Consider the following 19,252-nt stretch of genomic DNA (forward strand, 5'->3'; position numbering starts at 1 on the left):
TTAAGCTTGGATGCTGGATCACAGTTCTCTCATAGTCCTGGAAGACTGAATCCTTGTATACCTCTTACATAGAGCTTTGTGGTGCCAATGTAAAGAGCAGCTCCCAGTTTCAGGGAATGGTAAAGTAGAAGTGGTACAGGGTTGGACACCCCTTGTATACAGTATATGTCACATCGGAAGGGGAATATATTTATTAAGGAGGGATTATAAAAGCCCCTTCCATAGCTTCAATAAAACAGTGTCCTATTTACTGAAATTATCTATAGAAATTGTATATGATTTGATTTGCATTTGCACTGCCATAAACCAAGAATACTCAGTTTTCAGTGAATTTTTATTTAAATCAAAATGACTCCTATTTTTCAGGTCAGTGGGGAAGCTCAGGAATTATTCTCAGTTCGACATGGTCCAGTAAGATCTGCACGAATCTTGCCATCTCCTCAGATTGGTAAGTGTAATAACCGTTTCAGCATTGTTTTCCATTGTGATATAGATTTCCATGTTATATTTTCAGTTGTAAATTTTGTAACTTTATTGATATTGGCAAATTTATTTTTAATACTCAACTATTAAGCAGACATTGGTGATGTTCTGCTTACTATTCTAAAACCAGATGCAATCGAATAGGTAGCACATATAAACAAATTTCTTTTATTTGATGGTGTCACAATATGCACGGGGGGTACCTGCTAGCTTTGACGCAGCTCAAGTAGAAGGTGCAGAGTTTAATGCGCCCCCTGGTCTTCTCCAGGAACCCCCGAAAGGAGTTATGGGTTTTGCGGCAGGAGACACGCTGATTGCGGTCCTTTACTGAGCCGTATAGCGAGGTACAAGAGTAGTCAGGTGAGCCGGATCGGTAATGTGCTAGCAATGGAGGTTCACAGAGGAACCCATAAAAGTAGTCGGGCAAGCCGGGTCGTTAACTTTCAAAGGTAATCAATGCACAGGGAGATTCCAAATATAGAGGTCAGACAAGCCGGGCCAGCAGGGAACACAGGAAAGCAGGAATAGTCAGGACTAGCCAAGAAACAAACAAGGACGCTGGAGCAGGATTGACCTAATACGAGTCCGAATTAAATAGGGCAGGTAGTCAATAGAGATGCCGGCGGCGTGATGTCATCGGCCGCCAGCGGCATTCCGAGTAGCGTCGTGCATGTGCAACAGAGCCAGCGGTCCAGCCGGAAGTATCGTGCCTGGTTGCCAGGCAACCAAACGTGGTGAGGGCAGGAGCGGAGGGATGGCGCCTGACCGTATACCCTCCTATCTTCTCAATTTGTTGTTTACTAAATTCCTTGAGTAACGGGGAGCTTATAAATCCTCCTTGTCCACCCAAGACCTTTCCTCAGGACCGAAACCCCTCCAGTGAACCAGGAATTGTTGGCGACCATGCAGTGTGCAAGAATCCAAGATCCGACTAATCTCATACTCTTCACCCGAAGAAGACTGGATGGGTGCAGGGCGAGATGGAGGCTAGAAGAATTTGTTGAACACCAGTGGTCGTAACAAGGAGACGTGAAAAGTATTGTTGCACTTGAGAGAAGGAGGTAATTTGAACTTGTAACAAACAGGATTGAAAACCTGTTAAATGGAGTAGGGTCCAATAAAATGAGGTGCCTTCATCACAGGTACTTTGAATGTTATGTTTGTGGTGGATAGCCAAACTTGGTCCCCTACCGAAAGGATGGGCATAGGTCTCCGGTGACGATCAGCAAATGCTTTGATGTTGAGGCCAGAGGGAAAACCAAATAAGGCATTATGCGGCAATCAGCCTAGACAGAACTCTTCACAGGAAGAGGGACGAAATATTCTGAATTAGATCAGGTGGTGGATTGGGACCAGAAGGACCATTGTAGATGAACCAAATGCAATATATTTTAACCTTAAAGCATCTAATGCTACCCCCATGCCCCACCTCCAAAAGAAAAAAGCTCAACTATTTGGTCTAATGTACAACAATCTGTTAGATGTTGTGCTGTTCTCTTTATTTGACTGGCTCCAGTTATTTGTCAAGTGTTTTTAAGATCCCTGTATAATATCGAGACAAAAGATATTCTGGGTGTGATTTCGCAAAAGTTTAATTGTTTCACATAGTATTTATTTTCTTATCTGTTATATTCCACTGCTTAGCAGATGGTAATAAAAGTTGGGAATACCTTATTCTTTATTTAGTGATCCTCTTATGTAATTAGAGCTCTTGATTATGTGGGCAGCACGGTGGCTAAGTGGTTAGCACTTCCGCCTCACAGCGCTGGGGTAATGAGTTCAATTCCCGTCCATGGCCTTATCTGTGTGGAGTTTGTATCTTCTCCCCGTGTTTGCGTGGGTTTTCTCCGGGTGCTCCGGTTTCCTCCCACATTCCAAAAACATACTACTAGGTTAATTGGCTGCTATAAAAAAAAATAAAAAAATTGACCCTAGTCTGTGTCTGTCTGTGTGTGTGTGTGTGTATATTAGGGAATGTAGACTGTAAGCTCTAATGGGGCAGGGACTGATGTGAATGAGTTCTCTGTACAGCGCTGCGGATTCAGTATAAATAAATGGTGATGATGATGATGATTATGTCTCTTGTTTCTGAACGCCTTGATAAACTGAGACGTGTGAGTTAGCATAATATATTTTTTGGCACAGAACAATAGGTGAAAGGTGAATCAGTTAAGTAGTCCATGCAGAATAGTATTTTCCTTGTACGAAATATTTGTGTTATTAGTACACCTGGATGTAGTTAGTGCACTATATTTAAGCCTAGCCACTTTGTAAAGTTAAAGTTAATTCATATTTATACTTAAATATTTTACAAATTTTTGTTCTTATGGTATTACACCTGAAATACATTTTAAAGAGTATCAGCTGGGGAGAGTGCTTTAATGTCCTCACCCTGATAACAGACACAAGGAAAGGTAGCGGAAATCTGAAACAGCTTCCTGTTGCTCTTAGAAGTGACTATCTTCTTTTCAAATGGTCTTTTATTTGCTAGATCGATTTCATGACTCATCTTAATTAAGAAAGATTAACACATTATATTTATTTAGTTACAATTGCACTTGTCAAGGGGTGGGGTGTATTAGGCAGCAAGTGAACAGTCAGTTCTTGAAGTTTATGTGTTAGAAGCATGAAAAATGGGCAGGCTTAAAGATCTGAGCAACTTTGACAAGGGCCAAATTATGATGACTTGATGACTGGGTCAGAGCATCTCCTAAACTGCAGGGCTTGTGGGGTATTGCCGGTATGCAGTGGTTGCCAAAAGTGGTCTAAAGAAGGACAACCTGTGAACCGTTGATGTGCACAGGGAGTGAGGCTACCCATCTGGTCCAATCCCACAGGAAAGTTCCTGTAGCAAAAATTGCTGAAAAAGCTAATGCTGGCTATGATAGAATTGTGTCAGAACAAACAGTGCATTGTAGTTTGCAGCATTTTGGGCTGGGTAGTCGCAGTCTGGTCAGAGTGCCCATGCTGACCCCTGTCCATGGCTGAAAGTGCCTACAATGGACACGTGAGTGCCAGATTGGACCATGGAACAATGTTCAGGAATTGTTTGAGGAACAGGACAGTTCAAGGTGTTGACGTGGCCTCTAAATGACTCAGTTGTCAATCTGATCGAGCATCTATGGGATGTGCTGGAAAAACAAGTCAGATCTTGAAATAATCCCTTTGTACATTATGTCTAAAACAGTTTTAAAACATTCGTAATGTACACCCCCTTGTTTAATCTTCATTAAAAAAAAATGAACGTAGTCCAGCACCAATTGTGCTTTTAATCCAATAGCAAAAAAAAACACACTAGAAACTTAGACCTTAAACCTTTATTGCAAAAAAAAGTTAATTAATGTAGTCAACATTCAGAGCGCAAAGGTACAATTTACAGTCATGCAGAAATGGACCATTATACAATATTGACCCCAGCACAGTAATTATTTACTTGTCCAAACCTCACGTGTTGACATCTATATTAAACCATATTCAGCCTGCAACCATTTGATCATGAGCAGAATATCGATGGTACACATAGAAGAAAGGGACAATAAAGCAACCATCTGCGTCACCAAAGCAGCTTCCAATTCTGTTCCCACTGAACAAGCTAGAGGCCAGCGTGGGTGCTTCTGGCCACCTTCTCCATATTTTCTCAAACTAATAGGTGCATTTTCTATTTAAGTAGATTAAAACTTCATATTTTATAGTGCTGTTATCCATTAAAATCAATTGTGCCTGCATAGGCATATGAAGAGAGAACAAGAATTGTGCTATGATTTTCTTAGCAATAAAGAGTTATTACTGAATTGCTATGATAGTGCACTTGTCTTTGTGACATCCTTTGAATTACTTAATATACATGTTTTGTGTTTAGAGAGTATTTTAATATTATATATGCATTTGATAATATTTTTATTTATTATAGACAAGTTTATAAATGTAAGAGAAAGCCAACTTAATTAGAATGACATTTAACACCTATTGGATGTGCCCTTTGTTTAATCCTATAAAAGCCATGTTAGGGTATATTATGTACCCTGGTCAGCCACAACATTAAAACCACCTGTCTAAAATTGTTTAGGTCCCCCTCGTGCTGCCAAAACAACTGACCCATCGAGGCATGGACTATGTGGCCGGATCCTGGGAGTCTGGCCACCGCACGTGTTTGCAGCCATCTGGAAATGCACTCCGGCTCTTTGAGGGTTGATGCCTGCTGCTGAGTTAAATCACCAGCTTTGGGCACCGTGTGAATAAAGTGAATGTTTAAGTGTATTTAATTAAATAAAAATATAGTTTAAAGTGTGTGCTGCAGTGCTTGAAAGGTAGTACCTAGCGCCGCCTCATGTAAGTAGTTATACACCAGCACCTAGCGCAGCAATGTACATGTGTAAATATTTAAGTATATGAAGTGAAAGTGTGCGTATTTAATGCATAGTTAAGTCATGCAGCACAGAGTGTTTTTTACATGTTTATTTAAACTAGATATGTATGTAAAAGTAATAAAAATGCACTTACCTTATGGTGTCCAGCAGGGGCAGCCCTGGATCCTTCACCCCTAGCAGCCAGCTTCAGTCGCTGCCAGAGGGATTTACAGAGAAAATCCTGGGATGCTAAACCACATACTGGAGCTCAGAGAGCTCCAGGGCTGTCCCGAGATCTGGTTACTCTACCTATGGTACTATTTTTTTGGCCAGGGGAGAGAGCCAGACCCCGGTTCAGAGTCCCTGGAAGTGTTTTAGGTGGAAGACTTAAAAAGATAAATCTCTCGCCTTAGACAGTCTGGCACCATTGAGCCCGCCTCTCCCTGGCAGCTTGTGCTGTGTGGGGGGGGAGTACACTCCCCCATGTCACTAGCAGCAATGTAAAAAGTTGTTTACCCTTCTGAGCTGATTAATGTGCAGGCTACATGAAGCAGTCCAGATCATACCATCTAGAAAGATCGCTTGTACCACAAACAGGTGGGTGTAACTGTCCTTATTAGGACTACACGAGCTAATGAAACCTCAATGCTACAAGATCCTGCTTTGACAACTACTTTACCTGTGCTGTAATTCCAGTGACCTACAGATTAGACCTATCTAATCAGTTATTCGGGTGTTCTGAGGTTGGACCCCTGCTCTGTCCATTACCTGCAGCTCTGGCCGGGTGTAGTATGAGTTATCAGTGCTGTAAACACCGACACTGTTTACTCCTACATAATTATTCATAATTAAGATAATGAACAGAGAGACATAGAAAAATAACTACTTACCAGTAAAGAGACACAGAGGAAATCCGATGAAAGGACATCGCCACACTTCCAAATTAAAGCGGCAACGCACGGACTATGATATATTAATTTTATTCCTAACCCCTAATCAAAGGTAATAGTTATCTGGGTCCGTTGCTGCTTTAAAACTCGAAATTTCCAAGTCGCGCACGAAACTGACGTAATTTGTAGTAAGTAGTTATTTTTTCTATATGGTTCTGTTCACTATCGAAATATTTATGTAGGAGTAAAGGGTGTCTGTGTTTGCAGCAACGATAACTCGATTACCACCGCTCTGGCCAGTGTGATAGGCCAGGGAGATCCATCTACAGCAGCCCTGATCTGAAGGCAAAAAGTCCAGTGTATCAGCCCAGGTGCCCAGCAGCGAGAGTTTCTCAGAAGGAAGCGGTCCTAGGTATTGTTAAAGGAGCCTAGTGGTGGCCGCAGCAAAAGCCCTTTGGGATAAAGAAAAGGGCGCGGTGGCAAGGCAAGGCCTGTCGTTCCCCAGTACCAGACGCACAGGGTGGCATATGAGGTCCATCTAGTCACAGATTCCACAAGACATCTGAAGGTGTCCTATGGTTTCGCACCAAGATGTTAACAGCAGACCCTTTAAGTCCTGTAAATTGCAAGGTGGGGCCTCCATGGCTCTGACTTGTTTTTCAAGCACATCGCCCGATTGGATTGAGATCTGGGAAATTTGAAGTCAACACCTTGAACTCTCTGTCATGTTCCTCAAACCATTCCTGAACAAGTTTTGCAGGGTGGCAGGATGCATTATCCTGCTGAAAGATGCCACCGCCATCAAGGAATACCGTTGGCATGAAGGGGTGTACTTGGTCTGCAACAATGTTTTGGTAGATGGTGCATGTCAAAGTAACATTCACATGAATGCAATGCCAGGACCCATGATTTCCCAGCGGAACATTGCCCACAGCATCACACTGCCTCAGCTGGCTTGCTTTCTTTCCATAGTACATCCTGGTGCCACAAGCACCCGGCCGTCCACATGATGTAAAAGAAAATGTGATTTATCAGACCAGGCAACCTTCTTCCAATGCTCCATGTTCCAGTTCTGGTGCTCACGTGCCCATTGTAGGGGCTTTCGGCGGTGGACAGGGGGTCACCATGGGCACACAGACCAGTCTGCAACTATGCAGTCCCATACACAGCAAGTTGTATATGCAATGTGTGTTCTGATGCCTTTCTATGATAGCCAGAATTAACTTTTTCAGCAATTTGTGCTACAGTAGCTCTTTTGTTGGATTGGAGCACACGGGCTGGCCTTCGCTCCTCCTGTGCATCAGTGATCCTTGGTTGCCCATGACCCTGTAACTGTACACTGGTTGTGCTTCCTTCGGCCATTTTTGGTAGGAACTAAACTTTGTATACGAGGAACACCCCACAAGACCTGCCGTTTTGGAGATTCTCTGACCCAGTCGTCTAGCCATCACAACAATTTATGCTTGCCATATTTCCTGTTTCCAAAACATCAACTTCAAGTACTAACTGTTCACTTACTGTCTAATAGATTCCATCCCTTGACAGGTGCCATTTTAAGGAGATAATCAATGTCATTCACTATATTCAGAGGTGTATCTAGCATCTACCTGGCTTTATAGCCCCATTTATTTGGAGGGAGTGAAGCCCCTGGCAACGCATATCAACTCACCCCTCTGAACTGAAAGCTAAAGGTGCTACACTAATCAGAGGAGCAGTGCAGAGACTCCAGAGCAGATGCTCATGCTTTGCTGGATTCTCCCCCTCATTGGCCCCATAGCAGGTGCATGTGGTGCCACATCTGTAGTTACACCCTTAGTTATATTTATGCCACTAAAATTATTGGCTCTATACTCTGTAATCCACAAACATTTTAATCTTATATTTATTGTATACCATGCCTAATACTTTCTATACAGCTTTCACTTTGAAATGTGTATAGTGCGTAGCTTCTATGTTAAGTGTGTATATATATGTATGTCCATTCATCCTGAAGCTCCCTGCCACTGAAATATTTGTATATGGACAGCAGATGGGAGGGGTTGGCTATAAATAGGTAAATAATTAACACAAATAAATATAATATAAATTTAATTTGCACCAAACTTACCAAGCGCTAGTTAGAACTGTTGAAAAATTGCATACACATTTCCAAAGTTTCAGATATGTAGTAGTGAAGTTTTCGGAGTCTCTGAGAGCATATCTGCCTATGCTAGTAGACTATAAAGTTTCTCACCTCAGTGAAATGTTTCCAATAGAATTGATAGCTGATGTTTTCATTATGTTGATTAATCAAGTTTATCCTCTAGTTTCTATTTAAAAGTCTGAGTGGATAAGATGAAATTTGTTAAGGGAGAAAATGTACAGTTGTGCTAGCAACTTTTGGAAGAATTATCTTTAGCCATCCATTCATTTGACCCAAAATCTGATCTTACCCTAATAATAGATATGGAACACAATAAAATGTAGCTTACTGCTAATTGAACATATTGACTCAGAATTCTTTGTCAGGTGCACCAATGAAGGGGGTAGGGGGCAGATACAAAATTACAAGGCCCGGGCTGTAGGTTGATGTGGCTCTGGTCCCATCAGAGCTGGATAGGACCAGAGGTTGGTGGGAGAGCTTCCTCTTGGTCCTCCAGTGCCCCTCATGTAAAGTGATAAATTGCTTAGATTCAACCTGTTTACAATACTCAAAGTTTGTTTGAATGCAATGGCAATTAACTGCACATATCACTCTACTGTGTCCTAGTTAATGATCCTGGTGATGGCTTCAAGCACAAGGCTATGGGGGGGTCACTGAACAACCCAGATAAACACCCTGCAGGATCACATTCAAAGTCTTCTAAGTCTTGCACCAGGAACACCTTTTCTACCTCATGTGGTCTAAGTATAAATCAATTTAAATAAATTATAATCATGCTCATAGATCCATAGAGGGAGTACACCAACACATGTAAGGCATATTGGAAACCTGTTACTGAAAAGAAAGAAAATGTGTCTATCTGGGCACTCAAAAGTTAGGTTTAACGTTTTATATAAAACATAAAAACCAAGTTAATTGATATGCACTAAAATTATTTACATTATCCAAGCATTCATAGCGAAATATTTAAGAACAAAGAGAAATGGAAAATGGTATCCATTAACACAATGTAAACTAATGACCTGTTAAAATAGCAGTAACGTACTGCTAACGCAAGCCACCTATAACTCCTATTAATTATAGATCTTACATTGCTCCTCGTAACCCTATATCAAATTGTGGATTTCGCAATTTTATATTTGATTCAGTAGACAAAGATACAGCGATATTGACATCCGGGTATCATACAGATATCCACATTAGATGTTCTATATATCAGTCATTTCAATGGGTTGTATTTATAAGCAGCCAGGTTTTACCCTTTCTAATAATATCGATATGGTAATCTTTAGTATCTCACATCTCACACACTAATCGAGTAGTGGTATATTAGTGCTTAATTCTATTTAATTGCTGTTATTGGTCATTAAGGTAGTAATCTACACAAACAAGTGTTTGCAATATGGTCCAAATGAGCCACAGTAAAGTCTACATCGCAGTGTTTGTCTCGTATACATATATATCATATACTTTTGGTAAGCGCCTATATAGCCATTCATATCATCCCCTCCCTAATATGGATTGCTATTTGTTCCAGCTGTTCAGGTAATAATTCCCCCTTTGGATATGTATTAAGATTAAACTGATCTACAGAGCCTTAGAGCCACTCTGTCTGTTTCACGGACAAGACCACTGCGTATTGTATATAGGCGCCAGTGTATATAGAATGGAGTAGGTGGCAAGCGTGTATCGCCGACGCGCGTTTCGCTATAATCTTTTTCAAGGCAAACCGATGCAGTCCTCCTATTGGTTATTTATAATCATAGGACTGCCCCTTCAATTGTGTCATACTTAGCAATGTTTGTTAGCAACCACTTGTTCTGTGTATGAACACGGAGGGAATCTTAAGGCAAAAAGGATGCATTCAGTACTGTAATTCATACTGATCGATCATGATCAAAGGAGAGAGAGGGGATTAAAAGAGGTAAGTATTGTGCCCCAGAAAACAAGATTCGAAGGGCTTATACGATTATAAGATGCTATGTAACGGGTTCATCATATTGCCCCATACTATGGTTGTCATTAATTCAATTGTGATAGTAAATATTGGAGGACCCACGAGAATTTTAATATATAATGCTGCTCCCCCTAAATTATATCATTACACAACGATCTTCCATATTAAATGAAGACATAGATATTGATATTCAAGTAGTGAAAAAAAAAATAACAAAAATAAGAGGAAGTTATGTTCTAAAATAAACATAAAATTAGGAACATAAGTGAAAAAATAATAATAAACAGAGCATAATAATACCTAAATAATGTGTTGAAAGAAAAAAAAAGTTTTATAAATGTGACAAACATAATATAGAACAAGTGAATAACAAGGAGGCACTAGAAAAAAATGCCTCTTCTAATATATTTAAAGAAGGAATTAAAAAGAGTAATTCCAATTATTATGATAATAACAAAAAAATATGATAAAACCACTATACTCTTAAATGTAAAAACAATATTATATCAGTTAAATATCGCAAAACCACATGAGAGTGCCAATCTCAAAAAAGGTATACCAATAGATCTGAAAGTGGGATGCGCCACGATATAAAATCATAAATGCTAGATGAATAATAAAAATATTACCCTTAGATGGCGGACAATGTATAATATAAATCTATTTATTTGATTTACTGCAAAAATATCCAGTTAAATAAAAAGAAAAAAAGACAATATTAAATAATAAAATTAGACAAACAGATACTATAGAAATAGTGTCTGGCCAGTACACTGATAGATAATAATCTCATATGTTGAGTATGACTGTCTGACGTCAATGATCCAAAAATAGATATATATCTATAAGCTCTGGTCTGCAATTCATAAATAAAGGTATGTCCGTATCCATATGTTGATAGGATAAAAGCTTTAAGAAAAAATATATATAAAAATATATAAAATGGAAAATGGACACTTAAATGCCTTTTGCTGCAATGATTAATTGTGATCTTATTCCTGATTGAGATCAAAATATAGTATTTCTGTATTGGTGGAAACGATGAATGTCAGATTACTCTGTGATATTATTGCAATCTGTAATTCAGCAGAAGCCTCTGCATGAAATATTGAGGTAGATTAAAGAGGTGTAGTTTCTTCGAACTCCTAATTCAACAGCTGAGTGTTGTTCCTCCGTTAACGATTTCTCTTGTCCAAATGTTAATGGCATATAAGTGTCCATTTTCCATTTTATATATTTTTATTTTTTTATTTTTATATATATTTTTTCTTAAAGCTTTTATCCTATCAACATATGGATACAGACATACCTTTATTTATGAATTGCAGACCAGAGTTTATATATATATATATGTGTATATATATATATATATATAGATATAGATATAGATATAGATATATATCTATTTTTGGATCATTGGCGTCCGACAGTCATACTCAACATATGAGATTATTATCTATCAGTGTACTGGCCAGACACTATTTCTATAGTATCTGTTTGTCTAATTTTATTATTTAATATTGTCTTTTTTTCTTTTAATTTAACTGGATATTTTTGCAGTATATCTAATAAATAGATTTATATTATACATTGTTACTAAGAGTAATATTTTTATTATTCATTTAGCATTTATTTATGATTTTATATCGTGGCGCATCCCACTTTCAGATCTATTGGTAATTCCAATTATAATATACTAAGTGTTAACAGCAAACTACATGAAGTATGGTGTCCATACACCTTTGTGGTGAATAACCTCAACCGGTCTGTGCTCATATTTATATATAACCAGATTAGATTAGATAAACTATGTAACACACTATATTCTTATAGGAAGACCATAAATTGTTGTGGTCATTAAGACCATGTGGGACTAAACTATTCATGAGGAACATTCATTTGGATTCCCTTTTCCCTTTTGTTCCATAGCAAAGGCCCTTAGAACATTGGGGTTGGAATCATGGCATCTCATAAATTGTTTTGCCACCGTAGTTAGTGGTTTAAAGTTATCATTATCATTTTTAGCTCTTTTAATATTGCCCACATGTTCAAGAATTCTTCTCTTCATTGGTCTGCTTGTCATACAAATATACGATAATTCACGGGCATTTCAAGCAATAAAACACTTTAAGAGAATTACAATTTAAGAATTCGTTGATTTTCCATGTTTTTGATAGAGATCTTCATACACTTTTGTTAATACTATAAATTGACAGGCTTTACATATTCCGCATTTATGGAAACCTAAAGGTCTATTAGAGGTATTTTTTCTCCCTGGTCCCAGGGTACTATGAACTATGCGGTCCTTTAAGTTTTTTGATCTACGCCAAGTCATAGAGATTCTATTCCCAAATATCCCATTAAGATCTACATCTGATTTTAGGACACCCCAGTGTTTCTGGAAGATATTTGTGATTTGTTGTCATTCGGAGCAAAAAGTTCCGATCATACAAATTTTTGTATCTGAGTTTCTTGTTTTTACAGAGGGATAAATAAATTTCTCCCTCGGTGTCCTGCTTGCAGATTTTTCTGCTTTTCGAATAATGCGTTTACTGTAACCCCTATTAATTAGTCCACATCTTAATGCTTCTACTCTATCCCTGAATATCTTATCATCCTAGCAGTTACGCCTGGTTCTCAACATCTCTCCCTTTGGTATTCCCTTGACAACAGCTGGAAAGTGTGAGCTTTTAGAATGTAAGAGACTATTAATCACTGTTTTTTTTATCGTAAGTGTCCGTTATCAATTTACCCTCACATGACTTGGTGATTGTAAGATCCAGGATCTTATTCTGTTGAATCTCCGAAGTTAGCTTTAAGTTTATATTATTGACATTAAGAACTTCAGCAAATTCCTGAAAAAAAAAATCCTCCATCCCACAGGATGAGAACGTCGTTGATATACCTAAGCCACATACTTATGTGACAAGTATAGATATTATTTTTATCCATAAATACTTTTTCCCTTTCCCACCAACTGAGGAAAAGGTTTGCAAAAGTTGGTGCACCTGCACTTCCCATCGTAGTTCCTCGGATTTGGAGGAAAATTTTTTCTTCAAAGATAAAGTAATTCTTGGTCCATACAAACTTTAGGAGTTTCATAACAAACTCATTCTGGTTGTCTTTCTGTTCCATTGGAGTTTGTATGTTCTCCCTGTGTTTGCGTGGGTTTCCTCCGGATACTCCGGTTTCCTCCCACACTCCAAAAACATACTAGTAGGTTAATTGGCTGCTATCAAAATTGACCCTAGTCTCTCTCTGTCTGTGTGTGTATGTTAGGGAATTTAGACTGTAAGCTCCAATGGGGCAGGGACTGATGTGAATGAGTTCACTGTACAGCGCTGCGGAATCAGTGGCACTATATAAATAAATGGTGGTGATGATGATGATATCCAGAAAATATTTTACCGCATGGAGACCTTGTTCATGTGGGATGTTAGAATAAAGTGATTCCACATCAAGTGAAGCAAGTTTGTTAGTCCCATCCACTACCACGTTGTTTAGTCTAGTTAGGACATCTAATGTATCCCTGACATATGAGTCAAGACTTATAGCATGATTTCGAAGCAATCTATCCACAAATGTACTTGCATTTTTGATGAGACTTCCCATCCCTGAGACTATAGGTCTCCCAAGCGGGTTGTTTTCACACTTCTGTACCTTTGGTAAGATATAAAATGTCGCTATTTTAGGATTAGCCTGGAGAAAGTCAAACTCGGATCGTGATATAGTACCCATATGTAGCGCCTCTTGAATTAGGGCATTATACTGGAGTTGATAATTACCTGTTGGATTGAATATAAGTCATTTCTAACAATCTTCTTTGTTAAGTTGGTAATAAACTTTATGTAGGTATTTATCCCTAGGCCACAGTTCCACATTACCGCCTTTATCAGATGGCTTTACAATGATATCATTCCAACTCTCAATTTCATTTAATGCCCTAATTTAATTTTCATTCAAACTATTCTTCCTATAAAGATTATGTTTAGACTTTCGGAAAAGATCATCCAAATCTCTCGACACCAAATCTTTATATGTTTTAACCTGAGGGCATATCGAGAAGTCTGGACAATATGTAGATCTCTTTTTCTTATGGATAGGTAATTTCTCTGATGATTCAGTTGTACAATATTCGGGACTAGCAGACTTATTTAATTCCTCCAGGATTTGTAAAGCTTGTTTTTCCTCAGCAGAATTAAAATGTACAGCACTGGGGTGTAAATATCCATCAGCTGTAGTTGCATATTCTCTTTCTTTGAAAAAAACTTTTAAACTTTTTAAGGTGCAGTTTCTAGAAAACAGAGTCAGGTCTTTCTCCCATTCAAATCTGTTATTGTTGGGTGGGAAAAAAAAGATAGCCCCTACTTAGAAGGGAAATCTGATGAGAATTGAGGGGTCTACTAGATAAGTTAATGACCTTCATAGTGTCGGCTAATATCGTGTTCTCCTGTTGTTCCTTCGTATTGGGTACTGCTGTGTCGGAAACTCTTGTTCCTCAATTGCCTTTCGTTTTTTTATTCTTGTATCTCTTACCTCCCCTTCGTATTTGTTGTGATCACATCCAAACCAAATGGAATTAATCGAGTGACAGTTTGAATGCCTAGAATTTGGTCACATGGAGGCTAGTTATTTTCAAGGAAGGTTTTTGTTCATGGATTGTTCCCCCTTTTTCTACATCTCACAAACACACACTGTCTCTGTGCATGTAGCAAACAATTTTTCTAAAATAATAATAATCATTATCTTTTTTTTTTCTTTTTTTTTCTTTCTTTTTTTTTTTATATTTCAGTAGCCATCTCAACCTAAAGGATAGGTAAACATTTCAGCTAGCATCATTGTAGCTTAAACACATGATTCTTGCAGCTTAATTTCCTCTTCAAATGGTAAGACAACAAATTGGGAATCTTCTCAATCAAAAGTTTGGGATTGTTCGATCAAGCAAATTAAACTCCCCTGTTGTGTTGTATAAAGAGGGACTTTATCTTATGGAATTACATGATTATTTCCTGGATTGGCTTTACTATTTCCATCAAGATGAACATAGTGTTGAGAGTACTGTTCCTCTTCCAAATGCTGCCCAACAGTGTCCCAGCCACAGTCCTCTCCTCCCTTAAGAAATTGGTTAGGCACTTAATGTTCTCTGGCAGAAAATCTTGTATTCAAACTCGCTTCCTTCAGAGGCCCTCAAGTGCAGGTGGTCTAGGCATCCCTTATTTCACAGATATTCGCTTGCGGCTTGCTTTGAATTCAGGAGAGAATGCCATCGAATGGAGAGTCTGAGTTGATATAGAGTCCACAACCATACGCACTCCCTTATCGATGCCCTTCTCTAGTTGCACCCAACCAGGAGGACTCCTTTAATGCAATCCCACTCTATCATACATTTACCATGATTATTTGATCCTGCTGCCCTAATACCTATAAACTATCCCTGTTTCCTTCTCCCATAACTTCCTTGTGGCCCTTTTGTGGTCAAAGTCAGGGTTCCTCTTCTTAAACAATTTTACAAAACTAAGGAGTATTCCCCCAGTTTTGCAACTTAAGTGACCAGTTTAATTTTTCAAAGGGACAATTTGTGTTGGCAGTCTCTTCTCAGAGGCCTTAATTCAACTCTCTATAACTCCCTTTACCGCACCTTTGTCCGTCATAGGTCTCCTCATGAAACTAAGTGGGAACTAGATTTAGGTGAGACCTTAGACACAGAGTATTAGTCTAACATATGGGAGAAAGTCTCTAAATCCTCACTCAAAGTCTGTATTAAATTATATGCATACAACTTACTTTTCAGATGTACTATGTCCCAACTAGACTCCAAAACATCTTCCCTAATACCCCAGATGACAGCTGGAGAGACTGGGGGCAACTAAGGTCTTTCTGCATATCTGGTGAAGTTGTCCCAAAGTCCAACCACTAAGGATAGAGATCATTAATCTGATTCCCACCATTATGGACTATCCTTTGTGACCCAAAATGTATTTTGGGTTTGCCAATACTAGACGCTTCTAGTCACTAAGACACTGTCAATGCCAGACACCCCACCCCTTACATTGACCAATGTTTGCACCCCTATCTAGCACATATGCCAGGCCTATGAGTACCCTTCACATGGATTCCCCATGCTACCCACCTGAAAAAATCCCCCTGTTCCATAGCTTTCCCTTTTTTACTGTTAGTTTGCATCATCACTGTTTAGCCTAGTTGATCATAAAATTAAACTATTATATTGTATAAATGTTACAGTAAACAGTGTCCCATAGATGTAAGCTTGCGAGCATGACCTTCTCACATATTTGTCAGTTTTACCCAGTATTGTTTATTACTCTGCTTGTTCCCAATTGTAAAGCGCTACCGAATTTGTTGGCGCTATATAAATAAATGATGAGCATAGTGTATTAATATTAACTTTAACATAGTATTATGTTTTATGTACACCTTTTTATGTTTTTTGCTTTGTTTAATGTTGACATGTTTTCACATTAATTGCATCACTTTCGATGCCTTAAATAAACAGTTTATTTGTGTTTAAGTGGACAAGTCAACAGCTCTGGAAACGGAAGGGAAATTCGTAAAAACATCAATTTATAATAATTATAATAAAATGGAAGTCATTAGACACAGACAGTATATTTATTTTTTTTTTTACATTTTTTTTTTGCAAAAAAATAAATCCTTAAACTAATAACACAGAAACTTAATGACCTACTATTTTGGAATTGCTTTTAGAATTAGGACATGTTTTGCTCAAACACAGCATTTAAAAACAAATGGATAAATTTGGTATGGTTGCAAAAGTCTCATTTTGACCTTCCTAGTCAACCTACTCTGCAAATGAATAAAGCTTTGAAAAGCACAGAAAGGCATTTGACTAATATCTGGAATCGGATAAAAGAGAGCACTGTAATAGGACTCAGCAGCTATCTAACGCACCAGCTTAATGATTCTGAACAAAATAAAATGAATTGTAATGGAGCTGATGATTACCATCAAGCAAGTCTCACACACTGTTTTACTGTGAAACAGTAAAAGAAGGATTGTTTAATGTTGGAGTCTGCTTCAAACGAATTGGCACAGTCTAAAAAAGATGTCCTTATGTGATAAAGAATTCACTCCCAGGTGTGAAGCGAAAAGTTCACAGCTTCAGCTAAATACACTTCTGAGCGGCACGTTTTAATAGGCCCCAGCTTTCACTTCTCAGTAAATAAAGGTCTACAATCATTAGATAAGCTGTCTGCATTATGTCTGTACACGGTGTTGCAGACAGCTATTACAGGGCGGCTTGAAAGCAGCCTTTTATTATGTCCATTCAAAGGGAGTCATGTTGTAAGTGTTAGTGGACAGATATTTTCCCATTTTAGTCACATACAGGGAAATGATTCATTGCAATTCATACATTCTTGCATGCAAAATACATTTACTGTGATTTTGCTATTTGTACAATTCATTTATTTAAAAACATTTATTGCAAGAAACCATGTTTCATAACTACGTTTTTCTGACTTTGTAACATTTATTTGAAGGCTCTGCGAGTTAAATGGGTAATGCAGATTAGTGTTATATCAACTCAACCTCATGAAGGATTCTGATTTGGTTATATGCAAAATTGAAGCCATAAAGGGGTTATTAATTAGTAGTTCCATTGGAATTATTGGTTCTCTTTTCTGCAATCCCCAGCTATTATCTGCTTAGTTCTACTGTGCAACAGTTTGTTTAATATTGTATCAGTTGTTCTCAAGATATGTAGAATTTAAGAGTGCATCAGGCATATTTGGAAGCAATGTAAATAATAAAAAGGATAAAGATACCAGAAAGAAACATTTTAGATGTTTTGTCCTAATCATGTTATACTATAAGTCAAGTTATACATAAATTGTGAAAACTTTAATAGAAATCTGGAAAAAACAGACACTGATCACCAATTCACTCTAAAATTTAAACTTGCAATGCATGCATCTAAAATTGAAATTGAAAAGTAAACACCACCAAAAGGTAGATATAGTAAAAATACATCCAAATGTGACAGATATAAGCTTTAAAGCAAAACAATGAGCCATTACTAATTAGACTAACCATTATGAGCGCTAAATGGTGGTTTATATAAATATCAAAAATATCAAGCACATTGCACCTGGCTCTTTCCTTCTGTGGTCACCCTAAGCCTAATACCAGTTATATTTTAACACCAGTGGTTATTGGCCAAGATACTTGACTAATAAATGCACAGAGTAATAAAAAATATTATTTGAAAGAAAAGTATTTCCAGAACTCAAAAGCCCGTAAAGCTTTGGCAAGGGAACATTTACACTTTCAAATAAAATTTTATTATAAACAGTAATAGTCATGGTGACTTTTTGCTTTATGGTCTTGAAATACAGTAAAAAAATATTTTAATCTGCAAAAACTTTGAGGTTTGTTTAATTGTGTCAACGATTGAAGCAAAGCTAAATATTTCTTAAGTCTGCTATATTGTTCATACCTGCTAATGTGGTGCTTAATGACAGCAAAGCGGTTAAAATTATTTTCTACAAGTGATTTATTTATAAACAGGGTTTATCTTTGTGGGTATTTACTTGTAAAGATATGTTTGGGAGCAGCCATATTGCTTTCTCCATGCATTTGCTTCATGAGATATTATATTTAAACCAACATTTTCTTCATGATGGGAGTACCGTCGTATTGTACTGCAAGAGCAATTTAAAAATAATCTTCCCTTTTACATGAGATTACTCCTGCTCTTATAATGCTGCATGTAGTGTTTGGTTAATGTTGACAGTATGCAGATCAAAAACAGTTATTAAGAGAGGCGTGGTTTGAGCACCATACCGCACAGACATGTTTCTGCAGAGCTCCAGACACAAAGACAAAAATCAGCACTTAATCAGTGACATTTTCCGGCAATATTTTACTTACGACGTCCCTTGTCAGCTCTGTGACACAACGGACCGTTATTGACTACTGAGGGGACTCCCGTACTAAATAAAACAATGAGCGAGAGAAACTGTCCTACCCGTCACAGAGCTGCTGGATTGGCATCGCCAACCCACCCCCCCCCCCCCCTTCTACCTTACTACCACTTCTAAAGAATCGCTCGGCACACGTTCCACCTGAGTGTCCCCTAAGGGTCCCAATCATGCCAGAGGGCTTTCCCGCCGTACCTGTCCCCGACTCCCATTGCTTACCTATTGTTTGGGACACCAGCGCCAGTGAGTGCCCTTGTCCTGGGCGGGAGCCGCCGCTGCACAATCAGCCAGATGGCGAAAACTGAGGGATAAAGGCCTACTTCCAGTTCCAAGCGTCTGGTTCTATTACAGGCTCTGCCGCGACTCCCCAAATTGACACTCTGACAGCCTCTTCCTGTGGTAACAGTGAGCAGTGTACGCACCAACTGCCTAATTAACCACCTCCCGCAGAGACCATGCTCTTCCAACAGATC

At 38.3% G+C, this 19,252-nt stretch overlaps 1 protein-coding gene across 10 annotated transcripts in view; it reads left to right on the forward strand.

The window, feature by feature from the left end:
• The window catches only part of BCAS3 (BCAS3 microtubule associated cell migration factor), a 1,120,339-nt gene that overhangs the window by 82,215 nt on the left and 1,018,872 nt on the right, over window positions 1–19,252 (forward strand). For all 10 annotated transcript variants that reach the window (XR_012688055.1, XM_075195324.1, XM_075195323.1 and 7 more), the window contains one exon: window positions 367–448. Coding sequence is in view for 9 of the 10 variants with exons in the window: in XM_075195324.1 (XP_075051425.1) it covers window positions 367–448 (82 nt within the window). In the remaining variant the exon portion in view is untranslated. The remainder of the gene's footprint in view (window positions 1–366; window positions 449–19,252) is intronic.

This window comes from Mixophyes fleayi, chromosome 2 (assembly GCF_038048845.1).
Source record: "Mixophyes fleayi isolate aMixFle1 chromosome 2, aMixFle1.hap1, whole genome shotgun sequence".
Taxonomy (NCBI): domain Eukaryota; kingdom Metazoa; phylum Chordata; class Amphibia; order Anura; family Limnodynastidae; genus Mixophyes; species Mixophyes fleayi.